Genomic DNA, 26856 nt, shown 5'->3' with positions numbered 1-26856 from the left:
ATTCTTGAAGGGATTCTTTCTAGAAATTTCTGAAGCTGAATCGTTTTTCATAAAAAAAAATCTAAAGGAATTTGTGAAAGTTTGCTAAAGGAATTTCGAAAGAATTCCCGAAGGAATTCCGAATGGATTTTCCATATAAATTCCAAAATAAATTTTCTGATAAATTTTTAACAGATTCCCGAAGGAATTCCGAAAGCAATTTCTATGGAAACTTTATTGGAATTTCCGAAGGTTCAAAGGAATTTCTGGTATGGAATATCTATGACGGAAAGGGGTTTTTTAAAATTGGAAACGCGTAAAGGACAAACCTCACGGAATCCAAATTTAAAAGTACTCGCGTTTTCAAGGGCACACCACTCAATACGGAAGCAACGCACAACTGTAAGTTTTATTATTTCATCTTTGCTACATCGCATCGAAATATTAAAAAAGATAATTGAGCATTGCTCCCGTATTGAGTAGGGTGCCCTTGAAAATGTGAGTGATATTTGTTTTGGATTTCGGAAGGCTTGTCCTTAAGGATAGCGGTATCAAGCGACTACAAGTGCTGTCTTTGGCGCCACCCTCACCTGAAAAATTTGAACGTACGTAAGATTTAAAACATGTTAATAAAAATAATTGTCCATTCCTCAAAAATCCCTGTGTATATTGCGTGACAGAAAAAAACAGTGCCGCTGTTGCCAGGACTATTGGAATCATCCGTGCGGCCGCGATACAGGTTCTAAAAAATCGAAAAAAATTGGGAAAAATAAGGATTCAATATTGACAAAGTGTCCTCCTCCTCCACTTCACGTAACTCTCGGAATCCTTCACGCTATCTACAAAACAGGGTAGCAGGGACTATGTCCAAGGGCTTGACGAATCCTCCCCAGGCCATCTGCGAGTTGTGGTGCCTGCCTAGGATTTGGTGGGGTTTGACAGTGGGGTCTGTTGAACTATAAAAAGCTGCATGTATCCGCAAGCAGGCTCCACCAAAGCGACCGTGTGCCACTCAAAGCGCACAAGCCCAAGTCCTGGTGTTGGGTGAGACGCTAAACAGCCTGACATGATGGTATTCCGACGAGACAGGAGGTTTGCGCAGTCCCAATAAGCCGCCTTTAAAAGCAAACATTATGAACGACATAGAAGATAATACGATTCGATACAATCCGCAACGACATCAGCCAATCAACGCAAGGATGTGCAAGCTGCGGATAAAAGACCGTTTCTTCAACTATAACATCATCAACGTGCACTGCCCACACGAAGGGAGACCCGACGACGAGAAAGAAGCGTTCTATTGTACAGCTGGAGCAGACATACGATGAATGCTCACTGTGCAATGGGAAATGTATAGACCGGTTATCGGACCGGATATTCTGCATACAGTATCGAACGACAACGGCCAACGATGCATAAACTTTGCAGGCAGACAACGGTGGCGGTATGGTAATGAACCTATGAGCACGCGCGCAGGACATACGTCCCCCAGGTTCGGTTCTCCAGGAAATCTAGGAGGAGATCGGCCGGCTGAAAAACAACAAAGCCCCCGGGGTTGACCAACTACCAGAAGAGCTGTTTAAACACGATGTTCAGGCACTGGCTAGAGCGCTGCACTGGGTAATTACCAAGGTTTGGGAAGATGAGGTTCTGCCGCAGGAGTGGATGGAAGGTGTCGTAAAAGGGCTATAAGCTGGATTGTTGCAACTAACGCGCAGACACATTGCTGAACGCCGCCTACAAGGTACTCTCTCAAATTTTATGCCGCCGACTAACACTAATCGCAAGAGAGTTCGCGGGGCAGACCACGGACCATGTGTGCGCCGTACGTCAGCTATTGCAGAAATGCTTCGAATACAAAGTGCCCATACATCATCTTTTTATCAACTTCAAAGCCGCATATGATACAATCGATCGAGACCAGCTATGGCAGCTAATGCACGAAAACGGATTTTCGGATAAACTGATACGGTTGATCAAGGCGACGATAGATCGGATGATTTGCGTAGTTCGAGTTTAAGGGGCATTCTAGAATCCCTTCGAAACGCGCAGAGGGTTACTGCTGTGGTGATCTACCACTACATTGTCTCAAAGCATCTACCCGTCAAGGTAGATCAGGACAATGAAAACCAGGCAGCTCATCGATAGGTAAATAATTATGAATATTTACCTCTCGATAGTTACCTGATCATGTATATATAGTATGTAAGTAGATAATAAAATTAGAGTTAAGGTAGAGCTTGTTCTTCTCTCCACCGACAATATCACATTCCCTAGGAGCTGGAGATGGCTGAGGCCACTCCAGAGAGGACGCGGCTTCGCTTCATTGGTGGCAGCGGTGGGATGCGTTGGACATCAGAGGAGCATAAACTGAACAGGAAACGGAACTGAGGTACGAAGAAGTCGGAAGTCGGCAGTGCCGATACGATAGAAGATGTGGTAAAAGTTGCACCCAGGTCCACGCATCGAATTGACAGCAGTTTGTAAAGGTAGGTATTCTTGGCAGGATGTAATGATCCTTCTCGAGATGAGGGCGTTATTGCAATCCTTTGATCACTGCCGGTCCTCGAGAGGTACCTTTATAGCGCAGGATTGCCAAAACACCATTGTTGCATAATTATTTGCACACCGACACATCCTGCTGAAGAAGAAGCAGCTAATCCGAAAAAATAAATGATTTAAATAGTAAATCATTTATTTTCTCATAGGGGATGAGTAATGTGGTGATCTACCACTACATTGTCTCAAAGCATCTACCCGTCAAGGTAGATCAGGACAATGAAAACCGATAGGTAAATAATTATGAATATTTACCTCTCGATAGTTACCTGATCATGTATATATATAGTATGTAAGTAGATAATAAAATTAGAGTTAAGGTAGAGCTTGTTCTTCTCTCCACCGACAATATCACATTCCCTAGGAGCTGGAGATGGCTGAGGCCACTCCAGGGAGGACGCGGCTTCGCTTCACTGCAAGGTGATGGTCTTTCGTGCCTGTTTTTCAACACGAAGGGCACGGATTGACACGAGTGGTACGATTTTCACGAAGTCCGTTCAGCTATTTGGTTTCACCGACGACATTGACATTATGGCACGTAACTTTAAGACGATGGAGGAGGCCTACATCGGAACAAAAAGGGAAGCTAAACGGATTGGACAAGTCATTAACACGTCGACGACGAAGTACATGATAGGAAAAGCTTCAAGAGAGGACAATGTAAGCCACCAACCACGAGCTTGTATCGGTGGTGTCGAAATCAAGTTGGTTGTTGAACTCGTGTACATACTTGCAGGCCTGGTAGCGAGTCACTTTTTAGTGACTTGGTCACTATTTTGAGGCTAGTCACTAAAAAGTCACTATTTGCATCCAAAAGTCACTAAAGTCACTATTTTTCGGAAAATGGTCACTAAAGTCACTATTTTTGCACCGCCTATTGGAAAAATATCAAAATAAAAATTATTTGTACCTACTTTTATCATCATCAACCGAATCAAATGTAAATCTGGTAGCAATGTATAAATTTGAAGTATTATGCTAAAAGCGCTGTGCTGTCATGTTTGAGGATCACTATCTCGAGTTCTAGCGATCAGATTGAGGACATTTTTGGCATCCCAAATTATGATTGTTTTTGCCTTTCTCGTATACAAAGTATACGTAAAGGCTATATGTTCGCTCCAAAAATGAACTTTTTATAGGAGGCCCGGAGACCCATACTGTTTTTGTATGCATGTTATGCACGTTTTAGTTGGAAATAAGGTCGCAAAGTGCGTTGACTCATAGATAAAAATTAAATTTTGAAAACTCGTATACTAGCATATTCTGCACATTTGTATATAGTCCCAGTTTTATAAACGTATTTTGGAAGCATAGAGAACAGTCACATGTGTCACCATATGCTTGAAAACTTATATGAATGGTTAGGCATAAGTCAATCAGAAATTTCTCTCAAATAACAACACTCAGCGAACTGGACTATCGAAATTCATAACTGGCGCCTTATGAATCTTCGACCGATTATTCCACCAGCAGTGCTTCTTATACGCAGTTACCTTCCTGAGTATTCAAGCGTCGATGGGCGTGTGGTCCACATATCGGCCTCCCGACCCCGACGTCCATGGTTCGAATCCAGTCTGCCACACTTCCCTTTTTTTAATGTTAATCATCATTCATAAGGCAACCCATTGAAATTCATACCGATTCCTTGTGGCAAATTTTCATAAGGCGTTTGATTGAAAATCATACGTCCATTTTCCTCAGTGAAGGACCATAAAAACGTTCCTACGGATTTTTTACTGCACGAAGCCACAACTCGTAAATCAAATATCTAATATTAAGCAAAAAATATTGTATTGCAAACAAATAAAATCATTCAAGTTAGACCTTGTATGCGAGAAACAGAAATGTTAAATTCGTTGAAATATTAATCGATGAACATTCTTAAACTTAAAGTAATTTGTAGCTCAGAAAAAAAAGTTCCTAAGAGTTCCACCCTAAAACATCAACAGAATCCGTGTTTTCGGTGTACCCTATGAAATCATGTGCATTGCAACTGCAACTATCCGCAACTTTGTGAGTTTCAAGCAGTTGAAGTTGCATTAAATTAACTTCCCATTAAGAATTCTTACAGAGACCGAGTTATGTTTCACACGAGGTTCATACAAACACCCATAAAAACAATCGAAAGGATTGACCGACCTACCTAAGCAAAGACTGTTTTGATGTCTTAGCAAACATTATTACCACAATGCTGTAATGTAATTGATTCAAAATCGTTGCTGAAATTATAAACTTGTAACTCACTACCTGTTTCCTTGCCGGATGATATATACTTTTTTGTGGTGTAATTAAATATGATTTATCATGATCAAACTGTAAGCTTCTAGCTTAACCAATTTCCAACTACGTGCTTTTATTTTTTTTTAATTTTTGTCTTTTCTTGATTTCTGATAGCATTCTATATATGAATTAAGGATAAATATGAGTATCGCTACATAGATTTTAGTCTACGCATTACACCGTAACAATGTTAATGCAACTTGTTGCTCACTATCTGGTTATAAACTTTATTCAAAAGTCGCAATTTGGTCACTTTTCCGGAAACTAAAAGTCACTATTTGGTCACTTTTTTAGTCATCGTTGGTCACTAAGTCACTATTTTGAATGGCATTCATCGCTACCAGGCCTGTACTTGGGTTCACTGGTAACCTCCGATAACGATACCAGAAAAAAAATCTACTAAACTCCTCGGATTTGTTGAAGAATGTATTGAGAATCCTCAAAATCATTCGAACTTTTTTTTGTTGTTCCCTCAGAATATTATGTTAGGGCAAATTTTTTTTTTATATTTGTATCGGTCTAAATAAAAATTTTATTTTTCAGCGATGTAGGCCGCCAATACGTCGAAGTTCGTTGCGGCAAAAGGGCGTAATTTAAAAAAAAATGATAGCCAATGAATTCAGCTTCAGGTATTAGTTTTGATGGAATTTTTGCCTTTCTCGTACAACAAAGTTGTACCGAAAGGCTAACATTTCACTCCGAAAACAAACTTTTTATAGAAGCCTCGGAGGCCCATAGTGTTGTAGTAAATGTCTGTCTGTCCGTGTGTATCAAATTAGCATGGTGAAAAACTTTTTCAAATTTTTTTGATGGGTCGCCTTCTTGTTCGGTTTCAATTGGTGACCTGGCTGGTGCTCTGGACAAAATTTCAGCAAATCGGTCATCGTTTGGGTGGTGCTAAACTAGTTGGAAGTTTATATGCAAAAAAAGTATGCATAAATATTCAAAAACAGTGATTTGCGGCACAATTTACGATGAAGAACTATAAGACTCATCCAGATCTTGAAGAATTTAATACAGAATGTAATGCTGAAGCACGTAGAAGGGTAGCACAACTCTAGTAGAAAATTGACTCGTAAATATAATGTGTTGTAACATTCAAAAACTATAAAAGAAATTTGTAAAAATAACTATGCATTGAGAATTAAGTTACTACAAATTCCTAAATGAATGTTTCCGTAAATTTATTGAGCGAACGTATCCAAGTGTTAAATACTCACATTATTTCCGTATTAGAGGCACTTGTTGTAGCCGTCTTTTTCATTCGCCAGCTACTAAACTTTTTTAATTAAAGAGACTTTCAGCTCAACGCTGACTCATCTCGTAAATACTACTACTGAACATTACAAAAACTAAATTGTTGAACAATAAGATTAATCCTTATACATATTTACTTTATTCCTCCAGTGATAGTTCATATTTCGTAAAAGCTTATTTACTTTTGCTAATGTATGAGAAATCCACCAACAACACTAATGGATAGATTTTAAAATGTCGAATTCGTTAAAAGGCTAGAACTAAAATACACTCTGTTATTTTTAACCCATCCGCAAAAAATGTCAATATCCGCTTGCGTCCTATAATTAAACCACCGCACCGCAGGGGTCAACACCCTTTCATTAAAGAAGTGCAAATCAAGTCAAACGCAACACACACCTGTCGTCCGAGCGAGCTGGCGCCAACACCCCCACTGTGCCCCTCGAATGGGTTGTTTTCCTTGGACTAATTCCACCCTAATTTCATTCACTTCCGATTCGTTATTTTTGCGCCCGTTGTTTCCCGTTCGTAAAAACTGGAAATACGGCTCATGCTCACGGAAAAGGGTTGTGTGCTCCTTTATCAGAAACCGGGACAAAGAAGAAAAACGAAGTTTAGAATCTAAACAAATTATGCTTTCTACAATAGTTCTAGATGGTAATACATTCAGAAATATTAGAAAACTAATTAATTCCATGCAATATGCATTCCAACCCAGCTGGTGTAATTTATGAGGCGCCTACGGAGGTGTTGTTGCACAGCAACCGCGCCCACATCATCTATCCATCGTCAGGTTGAACAAGGAATTACGACGACTAGTGATGTTGATATAAAAGTAAAACAGACACGGAACGCGATTATCTAACTTGAACATAATTCACTTCGGGCTTCTTGACTCCCTCGGATGGGTCTCGAAGTCTAGCAATAATAGTCGCTGCAGCAGCCTTCGCTGTCTCTCTTGGCCCTTGGGTTTCAATTGCACCCGCCTCCTCGTTCACACCTTGTTAATCCAGTGAGTTTACTACGTTATGTGTCTACCGCGGCGGTCTTGCAAAGTGGATTTTTTCTCCAGGGTCGGAGCAGGAGGCTGATTGAAGTCTGTCTATGCTGCCTCTTGTGAAAGCATGGCAAGTAAGGCCTCGCCGGTAGCCGCTATACGAACCCCTACTAGGTAATGGGAGTATTATCTGCCATTATTGAAAGCAAGAGCGATGCGTGCTGACTGACGAGGCGGAATGCATTGTTTTATTATCAAACGGCATAATCCGCTACATCGGCGCCTGATGAGTGAATGACTGACGGACGTACGATTGGTGAGTGCAGCAAACGGATTGACGTGGAAAAGAATTTTGAGAAGTAATCGATTATGAAACAGGTGCTCCTAACGGGTCAAAACAAAAATCCGCCGGGCGAACAGTTGTTTATGAATGTAAAAAGAGAAAAAAAAAGATGATAGAAGATTATCTCAATGCATCTATTTTTAAGTAACATAACTTTTCTAGCTTGAGCTTTGTTAGAAGGGTTTTATTTAACTTGTTACGTGAAATGTTTCATTCCTTTCTTTAAGGCCGAGTCATAAAAATAAAATAGTATTTTTAAGTCCTTCTACTATGCTGCGTACAGAGCCGAGTCAACATTCTACTAAACAAGCTCAACAATTAAACTTTTTTTAGACAACATTTTGATAATCTGCTTTAAAATCAGAGGGTATTAATCAGAAACAATACCTAGTTATATAAACTTGTACTATTTTCAATCAAAGAACCTGTTTTTGATCTATTTCAAAGCGATTCCTAATTTCCAGTCATTATATTAAGCTAAAAACAAAAACAAGCCTTCAAATGACTATCCTTTCCGTTTCCAAATCGTTTCAGGTGCCCCGATGAATCCCTCACTGATGGACCACGGTGAAGATCCCCACCCCAGTCTATCGGATTGGCACGACTACGAACCGAATCTGGAGTTTGACGACACAGAACTGTCACAAACGGCACCGGAGCCGGGGGGCACGGTGGTATTCGATGAAGATAATTTTTCCGGTAAGCTTTATTTTAGAAACATTGCTCGAATATCTAATACAGGCCTATACAATTATTAAGATATACTGGACGTTCTAATTCAATTCGCTGGTGAATAAGTGCGGGATATTTCGGCTGCGGCTCGATGCAAAATGATCGGAACGTGCCAAAAATCTTCAGCTCGTGTAAAATGTTTCTAATGTAAACGATTCGTTTATTGGAGTGATATTCGTACACGATGCGGATCATTTGCTCCGTGGGGAGACGTATTCCATTTAGATAATTTTTGTTCTATTCGAAGGGTAAGATTTGTGAGCACTCCATCGTGCACTTGAGTCTATTTTCGAAAATTGGAGAGGATTGCTATGCCGAACAACTGCAGTTTGAAGTCTGGCTTTTCAATGCTGGAAATTGAAGCCGGGAAGGGAACGGTTCAAGCGATTGGCACGGCCGAATGTGAACGTGCCAAAACAACAGCAAGCAGGAGAGCGGTTGAAGAGGGTAGATTCCGGTAGGGTGCAAATTAATATTTATGATGCATTTTTATTTCATTTTTGGTCGACTTTACTTGTTGAATTCGAAGGTTTGGAATTTATTGCTGTTTATTAGATTGTAGATTGAAATATAGATATGTACATGAATTAGATTTTTTATTGTTATATCAAATCGATCCGGTTCGGCTACTGTTTGGCGGGTGAAGAATTTTTATGGCTTTGAAGCAGATTTTTTCCGGTTTCGAACATAAACATACTTTCTAAACATTCACCTGTCAGAGGACTCTACTTAATCTAGCACGCACGAGACACTGAAGACAGCCTTACAGTCGAAAAACGTGTCTATAAAGATTACATCGTGGAGGATTTTTTTGGAATAGTACTGAACTGGTCTTATGACAGGTGAAGATATTCCACTAAAAGAGCTTAATAATTTTCGTTTCTAAACATTGTTTAATTAAAAAGCTCAGAAAACCGAGATTTTTAAATCTGTTGATTCAGCTTGACGAATTAAGGTCCGAGTTATGACCAAAATACGTATTATCATAGAAAAGGCGGTATTATCTATCTCGCGCTCAGTATCATAAGGGTGGAACTGCATTGATCTATTCCTCCTACCCCTTTAGATCAAAAGTTACAGCCATGACTGTTACTTCTGGTGTAGAAACAGTAAGGATAAGAACAGAATATTGATGAAGAGAAATCGATCAATGCAATCACTCTCTTATGATACTAAACGCGAGATATAAATTAGTTGTAAATTCAAAATTTCTTGATGCACTGGTCATTGTTTACTGTGGAAACTTCAATAATTATGCGCTCATTACCTCCACAATTTGGATAATAATTATTATTGTAATTATAATTTAACTCAATTCGTGCGTACTAAAAAATAAACACGTTGTTGTCTGAATTATAGATTTGAGAATCTGCTGTACACAGTAAAAAAAATGCATTCGTGATCTTGCACAGCCTGTTGTGAAAAAATTCAAAATAAAAATAATTTGAACCTACTTTTATTATCAACTAAATCAAATGTAAATCTAGTAGCAATATTCAAATTTGAAATAATATGCTCCAAAAAAGCACCAAGTGTACAGACCCGGAAATAATTATAAAGCAATTGCTGATTTTCATACAAAATGGTCAAGTTTGAGGATCACAAACTGGATGACCTACATTTTAGTTAATGATTGCTGTAGTTGGAAATAGTTATACAGCCACCACTTTTATATGAGGGCTGGAATGGGATGTCAAAAATCTCCCCAATATAATCGCAAAAAATCGAGACTTTATGTATTCCTCAAACATGACCATTTTGTATGATTTTAAAGCATTTTGAATTTTTTTCGGAGGCATATTGTAAAAATCGTCAGGTTACTTTCGATTCAGGTAAACAGGCTCTTCATGAATGGGATTTGTTAAAATGCGAATTGCAGACCTCGGGTGCAGAGAAGTATTCAAACCAGTTTTTTTTTATTAAAAACACGCCCGCGAAGGAAGGGTCAAAAACTGCTATAGGAAAGGGTAAATTTCTTCCTGTTACTAAGATAGTGAACATAGTTTTAGCTGCATCACATAATAACGCCAATGTCGAGTGGGGTTTTTATATGTCAGGGAAGGTAATAAGCGTTTATAGGGAGTCAGTGATGGAAAGTACTCTAAAGTCGTTTATGATTGTTGTCAGAAGTAATTCAGGCTAGATAGCGTTTTGACCGTGCGTAAAAAACAGATTTTGCAAAATCGAGTAGCGAAGCAAGTGCAGAGGGCGTGGGGGAAAAAAGTTGCTTTATTGCAGGCTCATTTGAAAATAAAAAATCAGATGGTGATACGGCGCCGTTATTTTTTTTAACGCGGTTGTTCGCTTCGTTCAATTTTACTGTGCTGCCCCCACTCGCATAACCGTCCCATTTGACTTTTATCACTTTTGAGTTAACCCAAGGAATAGTGTTCATTTCTTATGTACTTCCGTACTTCCATAAATCGTAACTGTAATTGTAATTATTTAATATTTAATTATTGAAATATATTATATTGAAAATTTCCGCATAACAGTCTTATTAAGAATTTACATGACCTGATTGCACGGATCTAAACAATTTCAATTAAACTGAATCGTTTCATGGTAATCTATCGAATAATGAACAACTTATCAAAATTTCAACAACATCCGTTGATGTTTCAATTTATTAGATTTTTTTGATGTTATATGTGGAAGATGCAATTTGGAACTTCAATGGCAATTCAGTATGCGGAAAAGCATTATGGGACTGATATGGGAGTGGGGGCAGTGTACTACTTTCAACTCCTACTGTTATCGTAAAAAATCGTATTGAAAAATACCAATAACTTTTTCAATATCCAACTCCATGGTATTTATAAGGGTGTCGTTAAGTCGCTGGCCTCTAAGTTCCATTCTCTTCCTGGTTACCTTGAAGATAGGCGTAGCCAGTAGCAGTAGTCCTCATGATTATTTTTATCTTTTCTTGATTTCTGATAGCATTCTAGAAGCATTTCATAGGAAAAACATGAGTATCACTAGTTTCCAGTCTACGAATTAAACAATGCTAATGCAACTTGTAGTTTTCTGGTTACAAACTTCATACAAAAGTCACTATTTAGTCACTTTTTCTGCATCTGAAAGTCACTATTTGGTCACTAAAAAAGTCATCGTTGGTCACTAAGTCACTATTTTGAACTAGTTTATTTGTGGACGCAGTAGCGCCCGTGGCAAGTGTTTTTTTATATAAACGGTTCATGAATTCATGCAATAAAAAAATCAAAATTTTCAACGTCTGTTGTCTGTGATTTTTTTCATCAAATTATGTGTCTGATTGTCTAAGGTTGTCACTGGTTTTGTTTTCTGCATCTGATAGTAAAAAAGAATTGTGTGTGTGTCAAATATTTTATTTTTTGTGAGAATTTCCCCGCGTTTTGCGTCTGGTTGGCTAGTCACCGGACAGACAAACAGGGCTATTATATATAGTATGGCATTCATCGCTACCAGCCCTGTGTTTGGGATGTAGGGCCATAGTTGGAGGGATTGTTGAACAGTGCCGCCAAAATCTGGAGAAAAGGGGGTCCCGTAGCGTAGGTCATGGGTTCGATTTCCAGCCCTTCCACCAAACCCTCGTCAGTCGCCGGAAGCGCAGTCCGTACGGTGGCGTTTTGGGAAACGCGCCTCAACGGCACGGCTGCCTGATGACGACTGGACTGCCAACTTGTTCTTCTCGGAGGTATTCCTCCAACGTACCTCGAAAAATGGCAACCGAACAAAGCAACGATCATTGGATTCAACAGATTGACAAATGGACACAATGGACTCACGATAAGATGAACTGGTAACGACAACAATAACGAATTATGGATATTTAAAAATAGATTCTGCGTGGATTCTGTACAGCAGAATACCACAGTCACCACGGTAGATAACGACACAACGGTTAAGAACACAGAGTGCCTGCCAAATAAATATATGAATAAAAAAATCTGGAGAAGATAGAAAACGGCAACAAATCTGGCGACGACAACGGTGTTTGAGAGAAAATCCATGAAATGGTGACTACAGCCAGGGTTGCCATTATGCCAGATACATCTGGTACTGCCAGACTTTTTGGCAGCAAAAAGAAAAAAAGAGAAACCATCTATAATGCCAGACTTTGGAAATTTCAGACAGATTTTTTGTAAGTTATTACCTGCTTAAACATTTCCAAAAGTCATTCAGTTATTTCGGGATGCTACAGCAAAAACAATTATACACAATGCATTAGCAAGTCAAAAATGACCGAAACTTTAACTCGCTTCCAAAAACTAATTTTTGAATCAATTTCAATATTTTAGCTAGCTTTGCTTTAGCTTTGAAGGACTGTACATATCTATGGTTGCTACTCCGGGATTGAGCAGAATCAGTGAAATTGCACAAGGAATCAACTGAATGATTAAGGGCCGATGTCCACGTAGCGGTTTTTCACGCTGCGTGCATGCTGCGTTTTCGCAAGGTACTTACTTGATACTTGATGGGCTACAGCTCTTCAATGAACCTACGCCGAATGGAGTATCCTTCTCCACTGGACTCGATCCTGGGCCAATCGCTTCCAGTCGCCCTGATCATTGAGCGCCCTCAGGTCCTCTTCAACTGCAAAAAGCCTAAGCCTAAAAAAACTAAGTTGAAAAGCAGGCCAAGTTCCGGTTTGGGATGTAGAGCCAAAATCTGGAGGAGGGGGGTCCCGTAGCGTAATTGGCTACACGTTCGCCTTATAAGCGAATTGTCATGGGTTCGATTGCCATCCCCTCCACCAAACCCTTGTCAGTCGCCGGAAGCGCAGTCCGTACGGTGGCGTTTTGGGGAATGCGCCTTAAAAAAAATATTTTGAGCTTTTTAGTGGAATGTCTTCACTTGTCGTAAGACGAGTTTAAACAATCCCATTTAATTCCACCACTTAATTGTACCCTGACAGATAAGTATTTCGACCTCAACAGAAAGGTCGTCTTCAATGTCTCGTACTTGACAAGTGAAGAGCTTAAGAAGTGTCTAAATAGAAGTTTCAGTGATTGATGGATGAGCCAGGTAAGAGTAGTAAGGGTCGATCAAATGTTTAGCCTGCAGTTGATCCGTGATAAATTCCATGAGTAAAACATGCAAACTCACTATCTGTTCATTGATGTCCAAGCAGCGAATGATTCAATGTAAATAAATGAGCTGTGGCAGAAAATGTCTGAACATGGTTTACCGGCAAGGTTGATACTGTGCAACGTTTGATTCCTCAAAATCAGTATTTGAATTACAGACAAAGTACATGGCTTCGAGTAAGAACAGAGATAGGCCTAGTGGTGTTGAACTGTAGCTTAAAGTTTGCTTGTCTTGGAACGCTTGTGACATGCGACAACGACAACGCAGAATGAAAAGACGTATTGATGCTGCGAATAGAGCCTTCTTGGGATTACGAATGTCGGAAGAAAGAATAGCTGGATAGAGTCCAGCGACTTTGTGAAAAGCCACGAACCCGCTAGCGGTGGAATCGAACCTGAACTCCAATTTTTTTTAGCAGGAAATCAGCAAAATTTTGTTGGTTTTTCGTGTGCTGTTAATTCAGCAATTAAGCAATGTCGTTACTGGTCAACCAGCAAATTTGATTTGCATGAATGTGCCACATGTTGTGCTGGAGTTCAGTTAACAATTTTTCTGGTGCCAGTTACTATTTTGTCAACACTGTTATATTTTCAGCAAATTTTATATTTATTTAATGCCTGCAAGCATTATTTTCGATTGAGTGATTGAGTGATTACGCGCTCAGAATGTATTTTCTGAATGAAATGAAAAAGCAGAGAAAACTGAATATTGTGCTACAAAATTTAGTTCGAAAGTACTCACCACTCTGTTGCCTAATCCGCCTTCGACAATAGTGCAAACAATTTAAAAAATATTCAAAAATTGTATCGCCAAAATTGAATTTCGAATTTAGCTTAACATTTTGTTTTCTGATTTTCTTTAAAACTTTTCACTTGACGTTCGTAGTTACCAAATCGAATCAGCAAAAAATAAAATGCTGTAATGCATTCAGCAAACAATTGAGTTTCAGTGATTATTCTGAAACTTTCTGCGAATTGTCAAAAACTAATGATAACCATATTAGCTGTATAGCGCTCTGAAAATTATCTTACTGTATTACAGTAAACTTCTGAAGAAATTGCTAGAGGTTAAAAAAATAAAATTTTGTTGATATATGTCCTGTAAACTGAATTGCTGAATCATGGAGAGAATTTTCGGTTTGTGGAGACCCTGAACGTTTGAAGATGTTTTTTTTTTCGTGCTGGGTATTGTTATCGCTGCGACCAGTTTTTTGATCTATTGTGATGTACTCCCCTTTTTACTATGGCCATATGTATCACGATGTCAAGCCACTTTAAGAATGTTCGTTAAATGTGACTGGTTTCCTTTTCCCAGTCTGGTAGTACATTTCTAATAAACTGCACCACCATATTGGGTGTTGTTCTTCAAACTTCATAGGATTCTAATAGCCCTTTGTTGAAGAACTTCATTCTTTTGTTAAGAAAATTATTTTGAGCTTTTTAGTGGAATGTCTTCACTTGTCATAAGACGAGTTTGTACAATCTCATTGAATTCCACCACTTAATTGTATCTTGACAGATACGTATTTCGACCTCAACAGTAAGGCCGTCTTCAGTGTCTCGTCAGTCAAGTACGAGTCGAGTCAAGTACGAGACACTGAAGACGGCCTTACTGTTGAGGTCGAAATACGTATCTGTTCATTCTTTTATTTGGGGCAGCAGGGACTATGTCCAAGGGCTTGACGATCCCTCCCCAGGCCATCTGCGAGTTGTGGGGCTTGCCTAGGATGTGGTGGGGTTTGACATTGGGCCCTGTTAAACCTCTATAAAAAGCTGCATGTATCCGCAAGTAGGCCCCACCAAAGCGACCGTGTGCCGCTCAAAGCGCACAAGCCCAAGTCCTAGTGATAGGTGGGACGCTAAACAGCCCTGACACGACGGCCCTCCGACGAGACAGGAGGTTTGCGCAGGCCCAATAAGCCGCCTAGAAAACCAATCATTACGAACAATATAAGAGATAATGCGACTCGATATAATCGGCAAAGACCTAGGCGACGAATACAGGATCACGATTGGAAGCTTGGAACATGGAATTGCAAGTCGCTAGGTTTCGCAGGTTGCGACAGGATGATCTACGATGAATTACATCCCCGCAACTTCGACGTCGTGGCGCTGCAGGAGATTTGCTGGACAGGACAGAAAGTGTGGAAAAGCGGGCATCGAGCGGCTACCTTCTACCAAAGCTGTGGCACCACCAACGAGCTGGGAACCGGCTTCATAGTGCTGGGAAAGATGCGCCAACGCGTGATTGGGTGGCAGCCAATCAACGCAAGGATGTGCAAGCTGAGGATTAAAGGCCGTTTCTTCAACTATAGCATCATCAACGTGCACTGCCCACACGAAGGGAGACCTGACGACGAGAAAGAAGCGTTCTACGCACCGCTGGAGCAGACATACGATGGATGCCCACTGCGGGACGTCAAAATCGTCATCGGTGACATGAACGAACGCACAGGTAGGAAGGAGGAAATGTATAGACCGGTCATCGGACCGGATAGTCTGCAAACCGTATCGAATGACAACGGCCAACGATGCATAAACTTCGCAGCCTCCCGCGGAATGGTAGTCCGAAGCACCTTCTTTCCCCGCAAAAATATCCACAAAGCCACATGGAAATCACCTAACCAAGAAACGGAAAACCAAATCGACCACGTTCTAATCGACATCTAATCGTTCTAATCCGACATCACGAACGTCCGCACTTACCGCAGTGCGAATATTGAATCCGACCACTACCTCGTTGCAGTATGCCTGCGCTCAAAACTCTCGACGGTGTACAACACGCGTCGAAGTCGGACGCCGCGGCTTAATATCGGGCGGCTACGAGACGGTAGACTAGCCCAAGAATACGCGCAGCAGCTGGAAGTGGCACTCCCAACGGAAGAGCAGCTAGGCGCAGCGTCTCTTGAAGATGGCTGGAGAGATATTCGATCCGCCATTGGTAGCACCGCAACCGCTGCACTTGGCACGGTGCCCCGGATCAGAGAAACGACTGGTATGACGGCGAATGTGAGCAGTTAGTGGAAGAGAAGAATGCAGCATGGGCGAGATTGCTGCAACACCGCACGAGGGCGAACGAGGCACGATATAAACAGGCGCGGAACAGACAAAACTCGATTTTCCGGAGGAAAAAGCGCCAGCAGGAAGATCGAGACCGTGAAGAAACGGAGCAACTGTACCGCGCTAATAACACACGAAAGTTCTATGAGAAGTTAAACCGTTCACGTAAGGGCCACGTGCCACAGCATGATATGTGTAAGGACATAAACGGGAACCTTCTTACGAACGAGCGTGAGGTGATCCAAAGGTGGCGGCAGCACTACGAAGAACACCTGAATGGCGATGTGGCAGACGAAGATGGCGGTTTGGCGATGAACCTGGGAGAACGCGCTCAGGACATATTTTTTCGACTCAGGATCTCCAGGAAATCCAGGAGGAAATTTGCCGGTTGAAGATCAACAAAGCCCCTGGGTTTGACCAACTACCAGGAGAGCAATTTAAACACGGTGGTGAGACACTGGCTAGAGCGATGCACTGGGTCATTACCAAGATTTGGGAGGAGGAAGTTTTGCCGCAGGAGTGTATGGAAGGTGTCGTGTGTTCCCTCTACAAATAGGGCGATAAGCTGGATTGTAGTAACTACCGCGCAATCACATTGCTGAACGCCGCCTACAAGGTACTCTCCCAAATTTTATGCCGTCGACTAGCACCAACTGCAAGGGAGTTCGTGGGGCAGTACCAGGCGGGTTTTATGGGCGAACGCTCCACCACCAGGTGTTCGCCATTCGCCAAGTACTGCAGAAATGCCGCGAATACAACGTGCCCACACATCATCTATTCATCGACTTCAAAGCCGCATATGATACAATCGATCGGGACCAGCTATGGCAGCTAATGCACGAACACGGTTTTCCGGATAAACTGATACGGTTGATCAAGGCGACGATGGATCGGGTGATGTGCGTAGTTCGAGTTTCAGGGGCATTCTCGAGTCCCTTCGAAACCCGCAGAGGGTTACGGCAAGGTGATGGTCTTTCGTGTTTGCTATTCAACATCGCTTTGGAAGGGTAATACGAAGAGCAGGGATTAACACGAGTGGTACAATTTTCAATAAGTCCGTCCAGCTATTTGGTTTCGCCGACGACATAGATATTATGGCACGTAACTTTGAGAAGATGGAGGAAGCCTACATCAGACTGAAGAGGGAAGCTAAGCGGATCGGACTAGTCATCAACACGTCGAAGACGAAGTACATGATAGGAAGAGGTTCAAGAGAAGACAATGTGAGCCACCCACCGCGAGTTTGCATCGGTGGTGACGAAATCGAGGTGGTAGAAGAATTTGTGTACTTGGGCTCACTGGTGACTGCCGAAAATGACACCAGCAGAGAAATTCGGAGACGCATAGTGGCTGGAAATCGTACGTACTTTGGACTCCGCAAGACGCTCCGATGGAATAGAGTTCGCCGCCGTCTGACAATCTACAAAACGCTCATTAGACCGGTAGTCCTCTACGGACACGAGACCTGGACGATGCTCGTGGAGGACCAACGCGCACTTGGAGTTTTCGAAAGGAAAGTGCTGCGTACCATCTATGGTGGGGTGCAGATGGCGGACGGTACGTGGAGGAGGCGAATGAATCACGAATTGCATCAGCTGTTGGGAGAACCATCCATCGTTCACACCGCGAAAATCGGACGACTGCGATGGGCCGGGCACGTAGCCAGAATGTCGGACAGTAACCCGGTGAAAATGGTTCTCGACAACGATCCGACGGGCACAAGAAGGCGAGGTGCGCAGCGGGCAAGGTGGATCGATCAGGTGGAAGATGACTTGCGGACCCTCCGTAGACTGCGTGGTTGGCGACGTGTAGCCATGGACCGAGCCGAATGGAGGAGACTCTTATATACCGCACAGGCCACTTCGGCCTTAGTCTGAATAAATAATAATAAATCATAATTAATTATTTTAGAGCGTCTTAGGGGAAATGCTACAAGGTTAAAATACTATTATTCTTCCATTTACTTCCACTATTAACTTTTTTATGTATCAACATAAAAGTCGATAACAAACACTGAAGAAGTTTCCAAGTAGGAAACGAAATACGTATCTGCTTGTTGATACATAAAAAAGTTAATAGTGGAAGTAAATGGAAGAATAATAGTATTTTAACCTAATAATAAATCATTCTTTTATTGAAAATTGCCGGGCAATGACATAAAATGTGTTCCGAGCGTTCCGATTCTTCTTTATCCATGCCACAGAAAAGAATAATCTTGATTTTTTTTCATTTGCGTCAAGTGATAACAGCTTGGCTATGGTCATACATAAAGGGTAGAATTGGGGGTGCCAGATACCTGGTTCCGAGTCTTCTTTATCCACGCCACAGAAATGAATAATCTTGATTTTTTTTCCTTTGTGTCAAGTGATAACAGCTCGGACAATGACCTGTTATTACGCCCGCATATGTTCTGAGATATTCTTTTGGAAAGCTCTAAGATTTTACGGGTCACAGAAATATTAGGTGTGATGAAACTTTTGGACTGCCTCGCATTAGGAGTGTGTTTGTTTCTATGTTCGAGGTTATCCACGTTTTCAGCTCCATTTTCAGAGCATGCGAATAATGCACAATGGGTGTTTTGATGTCCATGTCGCTGACTTCAAGGCATTCAAAGCGGCAGATATTTGAATGCCAGTATTTGGGTCGCAAACACAAATTAGACCATTCCAAAATAGATTATGTTTCAGCGTAAATACAGTAGGCGCATGTGGATTGAGATTGCTGCCCCTGGGTCAGCCACCCCGGCGTCTACTTGATTGTTCAGTCTTGAACCATCTGTGTAGAAAACTATTGATCCTGATCAGGGAATCATTTTTTCTTGGATGCGCATGCAAAACAAACGACAAAAGAGAACCAACGAAAAAGCTTTTTTTTTGTCGAAGAAAATAATGACAAAGATCCGAAAAAAATATCAGCAACAAAAAAGAAAACAATATTGTTGCAAACTTTTCTTCCCGTTATTTTGCATAATGCCTACAGCAATCTTTGTTTTTTTGCTATCGTAGTTACTGCTTTTATGGAAATATTCGTAAATCTAACTCTTTTTACAAAAATAGCGTCATATTCTCGGAAATATCAGAACATCCAAGGCAAATGGTTCTTGTCCTATGACCCGTAATGCTGGGTAGACACCTTTACGTGGTGTGTTACGGGTCTACCACGGTTACATTGCCAGCTACAGGCAAATCCCGACCCAACGAATACCTTCTTCATTATCCAACTCCGTGGTACTTATGAGGGTGTCGCTAAATGGGTGGCCTCTCGTTAAGTAAGTACCACATCAACACTTTCTTCTCCTCCCTAGTTACGGTGAAGATGGGCGTGGCCAGGAGTAGTAATTTTCATGCTTTTGTTATTTTTGTCTAATACTGGAACCAAGGACCACTCCCCACCACTTGATTTCTGATAGCATTCTAAATACGGATCTCAAAAGTAAAACATGAGTGTCACTAGTGTCCAATCTACGAATTACACCGTAACAATGCTAATGCCAATCCAAGGCAAATGATTCTTGTCATATTGTGTTCGGGTTCTGATAAAGGCTTGTTGCAACGTGCGTTTGTCAGTAACAAGCTTTGTTGATGACAAAGGGTATATTGTTAGGCGTTGCTCGAATAGTGATTCCCTGATCCTGATCGTAGATCTGGACCACAGTTTTCCCAAGCATTACGCCCAAGAATTATTATAAAGATGTTAGAAAAATATCGCCCAAGACCGACAGTAAAGAGGGGTACAATACAGGTGTTAGACAAAAAGGTTGAGATAGGCAAAAGTTAGCTTTACATAAAATAATTCATTTTTGAATAAATCGGAACTATCATACGCAGAAACTCTTTTAATACTTTTTTTCTAAATCTCGGATCGGTCCATGGGCACCCGATATGCTCTGGGTTTTTTTTTCGAAGGTTTGTTAAAAATGCCACTTTTTCTTCTGCTTGTCATTCTATGAAAAATTTACTTTCATCAAGTTTTACGCTTCCCCAAAAAGTAGAACTAAATCGAAGCACATTGATCCGATCGGTTCTGTATGGATGGTGTGTTTCACCGTTTCACCCCAGTGAAAATAAACAACTTTTGCTCTCCATATTATAACATTTTTATTTTTTGACGAAATCACTCGCGGTTTTCGGGAATAATGTAAAGATTGTACGTGATATTAATGAGCGATATTGAATACAGTCAAACCTCTACGAGTCGATGTTCTATGACTCGATATCGACTCATGGAAGTAAATTATGCAATACATAAAAAAAATCTGTGTTACTTTTTTTTTCAATTTCGTTTATTTGGTAGGCTCAGGCGTGTATAACACTTTACGGAGCCATTGTTCTTTGTGATATATACAATCTATATCATTTTATTATACGGTTAGTAAGAGGGGGGTAGAAGCCAGCGTACTCGTGGTGACTCGAGGTTAGTTTACAATGTTTAAGGATGGACGGGGCTTAGGATTTAGGATCAGGAAATTTCAGCTTCTCATCCGGGCATTTGGCGTCAGTGACGATGTGGCGTGTCGTCGTGCTCGAGGAATGGTTCGACTGGGAGCATCTTCCGGATGGCAAGAGCTATGGAGCTCTACGGAACAAAAAGGCAGAGACAGAACAAAAAAAACTTTAAAGAAAGAAAAAAAAAACAAAATGTTAGATTTTGATGTCAGAAGCACAAAGAAAACTATAAATGGCCTGCATATAGACAACATCACGATCTCCCAAAACACCGCGAACTTCCCTAAAGGGTTGTTTACCTCGGGCCACAAGGGTATCCAATAATTGCTCTCTGGAGGCGTCATTTTCCGAGCAGGACCAAACTACGTGATCGATGTCATCATAATCGCCTACGCACCTACATAAGTTGCTATCGACAAGGTTTATTCTGTACAGATGTGCGTTTAGTGAATAGTGATTAGACATAAGTCTCGACATCACGCGAATGAAGCCTCGACTTAAGTCCTCACCTCTGAACCACGCTCGCCCAGAAACTTTTGGAACTATGGAAAATAGCCACCGTCCAAGTTCGTTGTGTGTCCCATTTCTTTGCCAACTTTGAAGAGTACTCTGACGGACTCATGGGCAAACTCGTTGATCGAGTATTGTCTATCATAAACTTCACTTTCCTGTGCGCCCACCTTTGCCAGCGAGTCTGCCTTCTCATTGCCGTAGATTGAGCAGTGAGATGGGACCCAAACAAAGGTAATCTTGAATGATCTTTCGACCAAAACACGCATCTGCTCTCTTATGTTTGTAAGAAAGTAAGATGCGTGCTTAACAGGTTTCATCGACCGGAGTGCCTCGATAGAACTAAGACTATCCGAGAAGATGAAATAATGGTCTACGGGCTGATTGGAAATTATCCCCAAAGCGAAGTTAATTGCTGCCAGCTCAGCAACATAAACCGAGCAAGGTTCCTGAAGTTTTCGGAAGGTGGTTGAAGTTACATTGAAAACACCGAAGCCAGTGGATCCGTTAATGCGAGAACCATCAGTGAAATATCTGTTGTTGCAATTGACATGTTCATATTTTTCAGAAAAAAAGGAGGGAATAGATATGTGTCGAAAATGATCTGGTATTCCTTGAATAGCGTATTTCATGGACAGATCGTATTCAATTGAGGAACTGTCGTTGGTGAAGTGAACTCGAGGTGGATTATAACACGGAAGACAAAGATCTGAAGAAATGTAGTTGAGATAGACTCTAAGGAATCTTGAACGACAAGTCAGTTCAAGCATTTTATCGAAGTTATCAAAGCCAAGTGTGTTACTTGTTCCACATTTGACGAGTATTCTAAGTGAGAGCTCCCAGTAACGGTGCTTTAAAGGAGTGACTCCAGCAAGCACCTCCAGGCTCATGTTATGCGTTGAATGCATACAGCCAAGGGCAATACGCAAACAACGATACTGAATTCGTTCCAATTTGATCAGGTGGCAATCAGCTGCTGAGAGGAAGCAGAAAGAGCCATACTCTAAAACAGAGAGAATAGTCGTTCTATAGAGTTTGATGAGGTCTTAAAAATCTGTGTTACTGTGATGGTCCCTTCAAACAACTTTTAAAAAAATTTCTTTTCCACATCTTGATATTTCCATGAGTGGAGATTTGATTATAACTACAGATGTACGTTAGGCATAGATAGGTATTGATGTAGGTAAAGTAAAAAATAAGGAAGTAAATAAAATATTAACTAATAACCTATTCATACCACGATCTATATATTATATTATATAAAGCAAATTGTTGAAAGGAAATATTTTCAACAGATTTTTATTGAGAATAATGTATGTGCCGTTTCATATCAAGAAGATACACTTCATAGAGTGAACGGATTTAACTAGTTTTATGATAAACCATAATTTTAAGTATTCTGCAAATATTTTACCAGTGCATAGACACTTTGTAAATTCTTAAAAAATCAAACGCAAATGAATATGGGCGTATCTAACCTTCTCTGAGAAAAAGAAATAAAAAGTGTCAATGTGTTCCATCAATTGATAACGATAACATCAAGGTACTTTTTCTGTGATAAAGTGAGTCCGCAGGTTTACCCTCTCTTGTGCTTTTTCGCCTTCCAAAGCATACAGACGTCTGCGTTTACCAACGATGGTTATAAGTCTGTTGCTGCGAAAATACCATTCCAACACTGTTCGTTGCATTGGCGTGATGTGTTGATTCACTGTACAATATTGCCACACATTCATTTTTGCCAAATGGTCCCGCCTGACTGACTTCTCCGTAACAGTACATCAGCTCATACTCGCTTCAATCTTTCTCAATCCAATCTAGGTGAGTTTGAAGAAGTTTCCGAGGACGAAATCATCAAAACCACACTTGATCCGGACAATTACGAGGAACAGTTGAAGATAATGGAGGTGAGTGACCTGTAGCGCCAATTGCATCGGACAGCATTGCTAATCAAGTTCCATATTCATTTTAGCCCGACGAAAACGCCATCCGAAAGGAGTTCAAGCGACGGAAGTTTATCGAATTCATCGGAACCGACAAGCATGGTCAGCCAATTATTGCCATCTACGCTTGCAGTTTGCCGGAAAGGAAAGACCTAAACACGAATATCTTTATTGAGTGAGTCATCAAACGATTTTTTTCCTTATCTCAGGGAAGGGTTGAATCAGACATATGTTTTTAAGACTCGAGTACGCGCAATGTTGGAAACACCTCGCTCGTTGTACACAGCATAAGCGAGGTGGTAGTTTCTCTGGGATGCGCGTGTTCTCGAAGGTTAAATATCATATTCACGCACTACGAGCGACAAATCGGGCAAGTCACTGATGACAAATAACAGAGAGTACTGGCTTTGTGGTACGATTGTAAGAGTGGCATTCAGGATAGCCCGCTTTATTTATTTCTACATACATATAGGTATAGAGGGTACTTCGACATTGCATTACGGTTACAACGAAGACAATAACATCTTTTTCTTGGGAGTGTCGTTGTTTTCATTCATCAAACAGACGTCGACACATGTATAAGTTTTGAGTACGTTGCTTGTCTGATAGCAATGATGCGCTTTGTGCAAAGAACATCTATTTATTATTTGTTTTCTATTTCCGCATTAAATAGTAATCCTTTGTAATAGATTATAGCGTAATTATTTTGTTAAGAAAATTATTTTGTGCTTTTTAGTGGAATGTCTTCACTTGTCATAAGACGAGTTCGTACTATCCCATTCAATTCCATCACTTGATTGTACCTTGACAGATACGTATTTCGACCTCAACAGTAAAGCCGTCTTCAGTATCTCGTACTTGACTCGAGTCGACACAAGATACAATCAAGTGGTGGAATTAAATGGGATAGTACGAACTCGTCTTATGACAAGTGTAATTATTTTGTTACATGTTTTCGAACTACATTATTTATGTGAATGTATTGTTTGACGAGGTTATTTGCAACACTTTATAAAATGTGCTAAAATAATACGCAATAATACAAAGACATCGACTATTACATGATAACAGATTTATATCAGAACTGACCCTATTCTGTTATTCTATTACAGCATTATTTTTTATAAATGAGGTTGTTATAAAACATTAGTTGACCCGGCAGACGTTGTCCTGCATAGTAGGCGAAAATGCACGTTTTGAACTGCCCATGCGAATCTTAGTTTTTCACGATTTACTCAACTTTACTAATGCTCGAGACGAGCCAGCCTTGAGCTGAAAGTCTCGCTAATAAAGACATACCGTAAACTACCCTAATTTCGCGCACTTAAGATCTGACAAAGTTAAAATGTTCATTGAAAACCATGTAGTGGCCATTTGGTAATATTTGCTACTGCATCACGTAGTAGAAGGATTATAGGTTCTCAAAAAAATGTTACTTGTAAATTTTGCTGCTATTATAAAAAAAAATGCGGTATATATCTGAGACCGTTGTATGCTCCTTATCTTGCGCATGAAAATAGGATAGTTCCTAATTTCGCGCAAAAGTGTCCCTAACTTCGCTCATGTTTGGAATTGAATATTGTTATTGGTTTGATGAAATCTAATCAATTGACCAATATAAGCATGCATCCATTGTTCAAAATATGCAGATAACAATATTAGAAAGCCGTCAGTTACCCATTATTTAGTCGAAATGGTATGCCCCTAAATTTCGACCGTGGAGGTTTGCTTAGATTTTACTTCATGAATTTTAGTTGACACAAGTCATAATTCCTAATATATCGTTTTCTTCTGAAATACACACCATATTTTAGGATAAAAAGACATTGTATGAGCAATCTTTTTCTGGTGTATTAAAAAATGTTTTAATTTTCGAGACATTATGTATGAATGTCTTAAATTCCGCTATATCTTACATAGGACATCTTCATATATGTGTTTTATATAAGACATCTTTAATATTATATACATTATCTAAAAAGCTGCCGTAGTTTTATCCTTGACTTAAGTTTAGCATCATTATACACATCGGATTTGATAGCTATTGCATGCACTAATCTATAACATTTTTCAAGTCAACATTAGTCGATGTCTGTGATTATCCACGTGAAAATTAGATAAAAGCGTATGGGAATGAACTCTTCGGGTTCTATTCAGTGTAAAACTGTCCAGTGCTTTATATTGCTTTTGTTTCATTAGAATATTGCAAATAAAACTACGCAACAACAATAAATAAATAATTCCAAAAAGTAGCCAGTTTTGTACAGTAAAATCATTTGTTTACTTGGGTCATGTTCATCGTCTGTGTGCTAAGCACAAACAAATATGGTGGTCGATGGAAGGACAAAATTGGAATAATTTTATTTGGTGTACTAAACCAAGTTTGTTTTGAAAATTCTTTCGTGAAAAACATTCAACAACAATGATATTTTGTTATCCTCCGGATTTTTCAATTTTGACTGGTACCATAAAATTTAAAAAAATACATGATTTTATAATGCGCGAAGTTAGAGTGCACGCAAAATTAGGGCATAACGCGGTACTTAAAAAAACTTTACTAATAATTTTCGCCTGAGGATATATCATATAAACCCGTCGGAAACTATAACGAATATAACTGCTGAAGGGATAAAAAAAATCCATCCAACCGTTTTCGAGTTATGCGGATACGAACACAGACCATTTCATTTTTATTATATAGAGATGTTAAATTAATAGTTAAAATAACAAAAATTGCACCAAAATTTCTACTAGTTTCATCAAAAACTTCACATATTCTCGTATATTTATCCAGCTCCCACTCTTATTACTACGATTACAAATCAAGTTATCTGAACCCTTTATGTAGAATTATATCAATCTGGTAATCAATCACTATGATGACAGATCTAAAATGCAACAGTTTATTGTGGATATCAAATCTATCACTTTAGGTGTACACAGTACAGATATGCCACGGTAATTCCTTTTACTGATAACGATTGTCAATAATTTTTGATTGGCTTGTATGCAGACGTATCTACGTGACTGAAGTGATGTATTTAATGCTAGACTTACTTTGCGAGTGCAACTTGATATTGATACTTATCATTAGTTTGGTTTTATTTTAAAACTAGCTAATGAATTTCGTGACCCGTTTGTTTACGATCGTTTTACTGCGCAGCGTTGTAAAATGTCACTTCGCTAATTTCGCCTAAACTTTTCTTAGAAGCCAATCCATTTTAATAATTTTCCAAACTGTTCTCAATAAAAAATCTGAGACAAGAAAACAGAATCTCAATTTTTCCATCGATCTCGGCTGTGCAAATTTTGGTTAAAGTTCAATTAAAAATAAAATCATAAAAGTGCTGTTTTGTGTTTGGGTTTGCATTTGCCCAATTTTGAAGAAGCCTCTGAAGAAGGTTCTGAAATGTACGAACAAGGTAAATTCTTTTATATTAAAAAATGGTAAAAGCATGTCTAGGTTTGTCTACTGTTCAAACTACAATCAGGCAACCCATCTTTATTCTCTCAATCATAGTATAATAAAATATCGTTTGCTCTCAATTCAAATAATATACTCTTCTCAAATCTCTTCTCAAAAACTCTTCTTCTAAAATCTTCTCATAGTTTCTCGCAAGGGTATTGACTATTACCCCGAACATCTCAATCCTCCGTTCTTTAGATTCGACGTTATTTATATACA

At 40.0% G+C, this 26856-nt stretch overlaps 1 protein-coding gene across 3 annotated transcripts in view; it reads left to right on the top strand.

Annotated features, from left to right (window-relative positions):
• The window catches only part of LOC134217539 (rho GTPase-activating protein 68F), a 78933-nt gene that overhangs the window by 30541 nt on the left and 21536 nt on the right, over window positions 1-26856 (top strand). For all 3 annotated transcript variants that reach the window (XM_062696309.1, XM_062696308.1, XM_062696310.1), the window contains exons 3-5: window positions 7950-8114; window positions 23050-23135; window positions 23201-23346. In XM_062696309.1, coding sequence (XP_062552293.1) covers window positions 7950-8114; window positions 23050-23135; window positions 23201-23346 — 397 coding nt within the window. The remainder of the gene's footprint in view (window positions 1-7949; window positions 8115-23049; window positions 23136-23200; window positions 23347-26856) is intronic.

Source organism: Armigeres subalbatus, chromosome 2 (genome assembly GCF_024139115.2).
Source record: "Armigeres subalbatus isolate Guangzhou_Male chromosome 2, GZ_Asu_2, whole genome shotgun sequence".
Classification (NCBI taxonomy): domain Eukaryota; kingdom Metazoa; phylum Arthropoda; class Insecta; order Diptera; family Culicidae; genus Armigeres; species Armigeres subalbatus.
The sequence above is the reverse complement of the archived record's forward strand: the minus strand, read 5'-3'. Positions and strand labels throughout refer to the sequence as shown.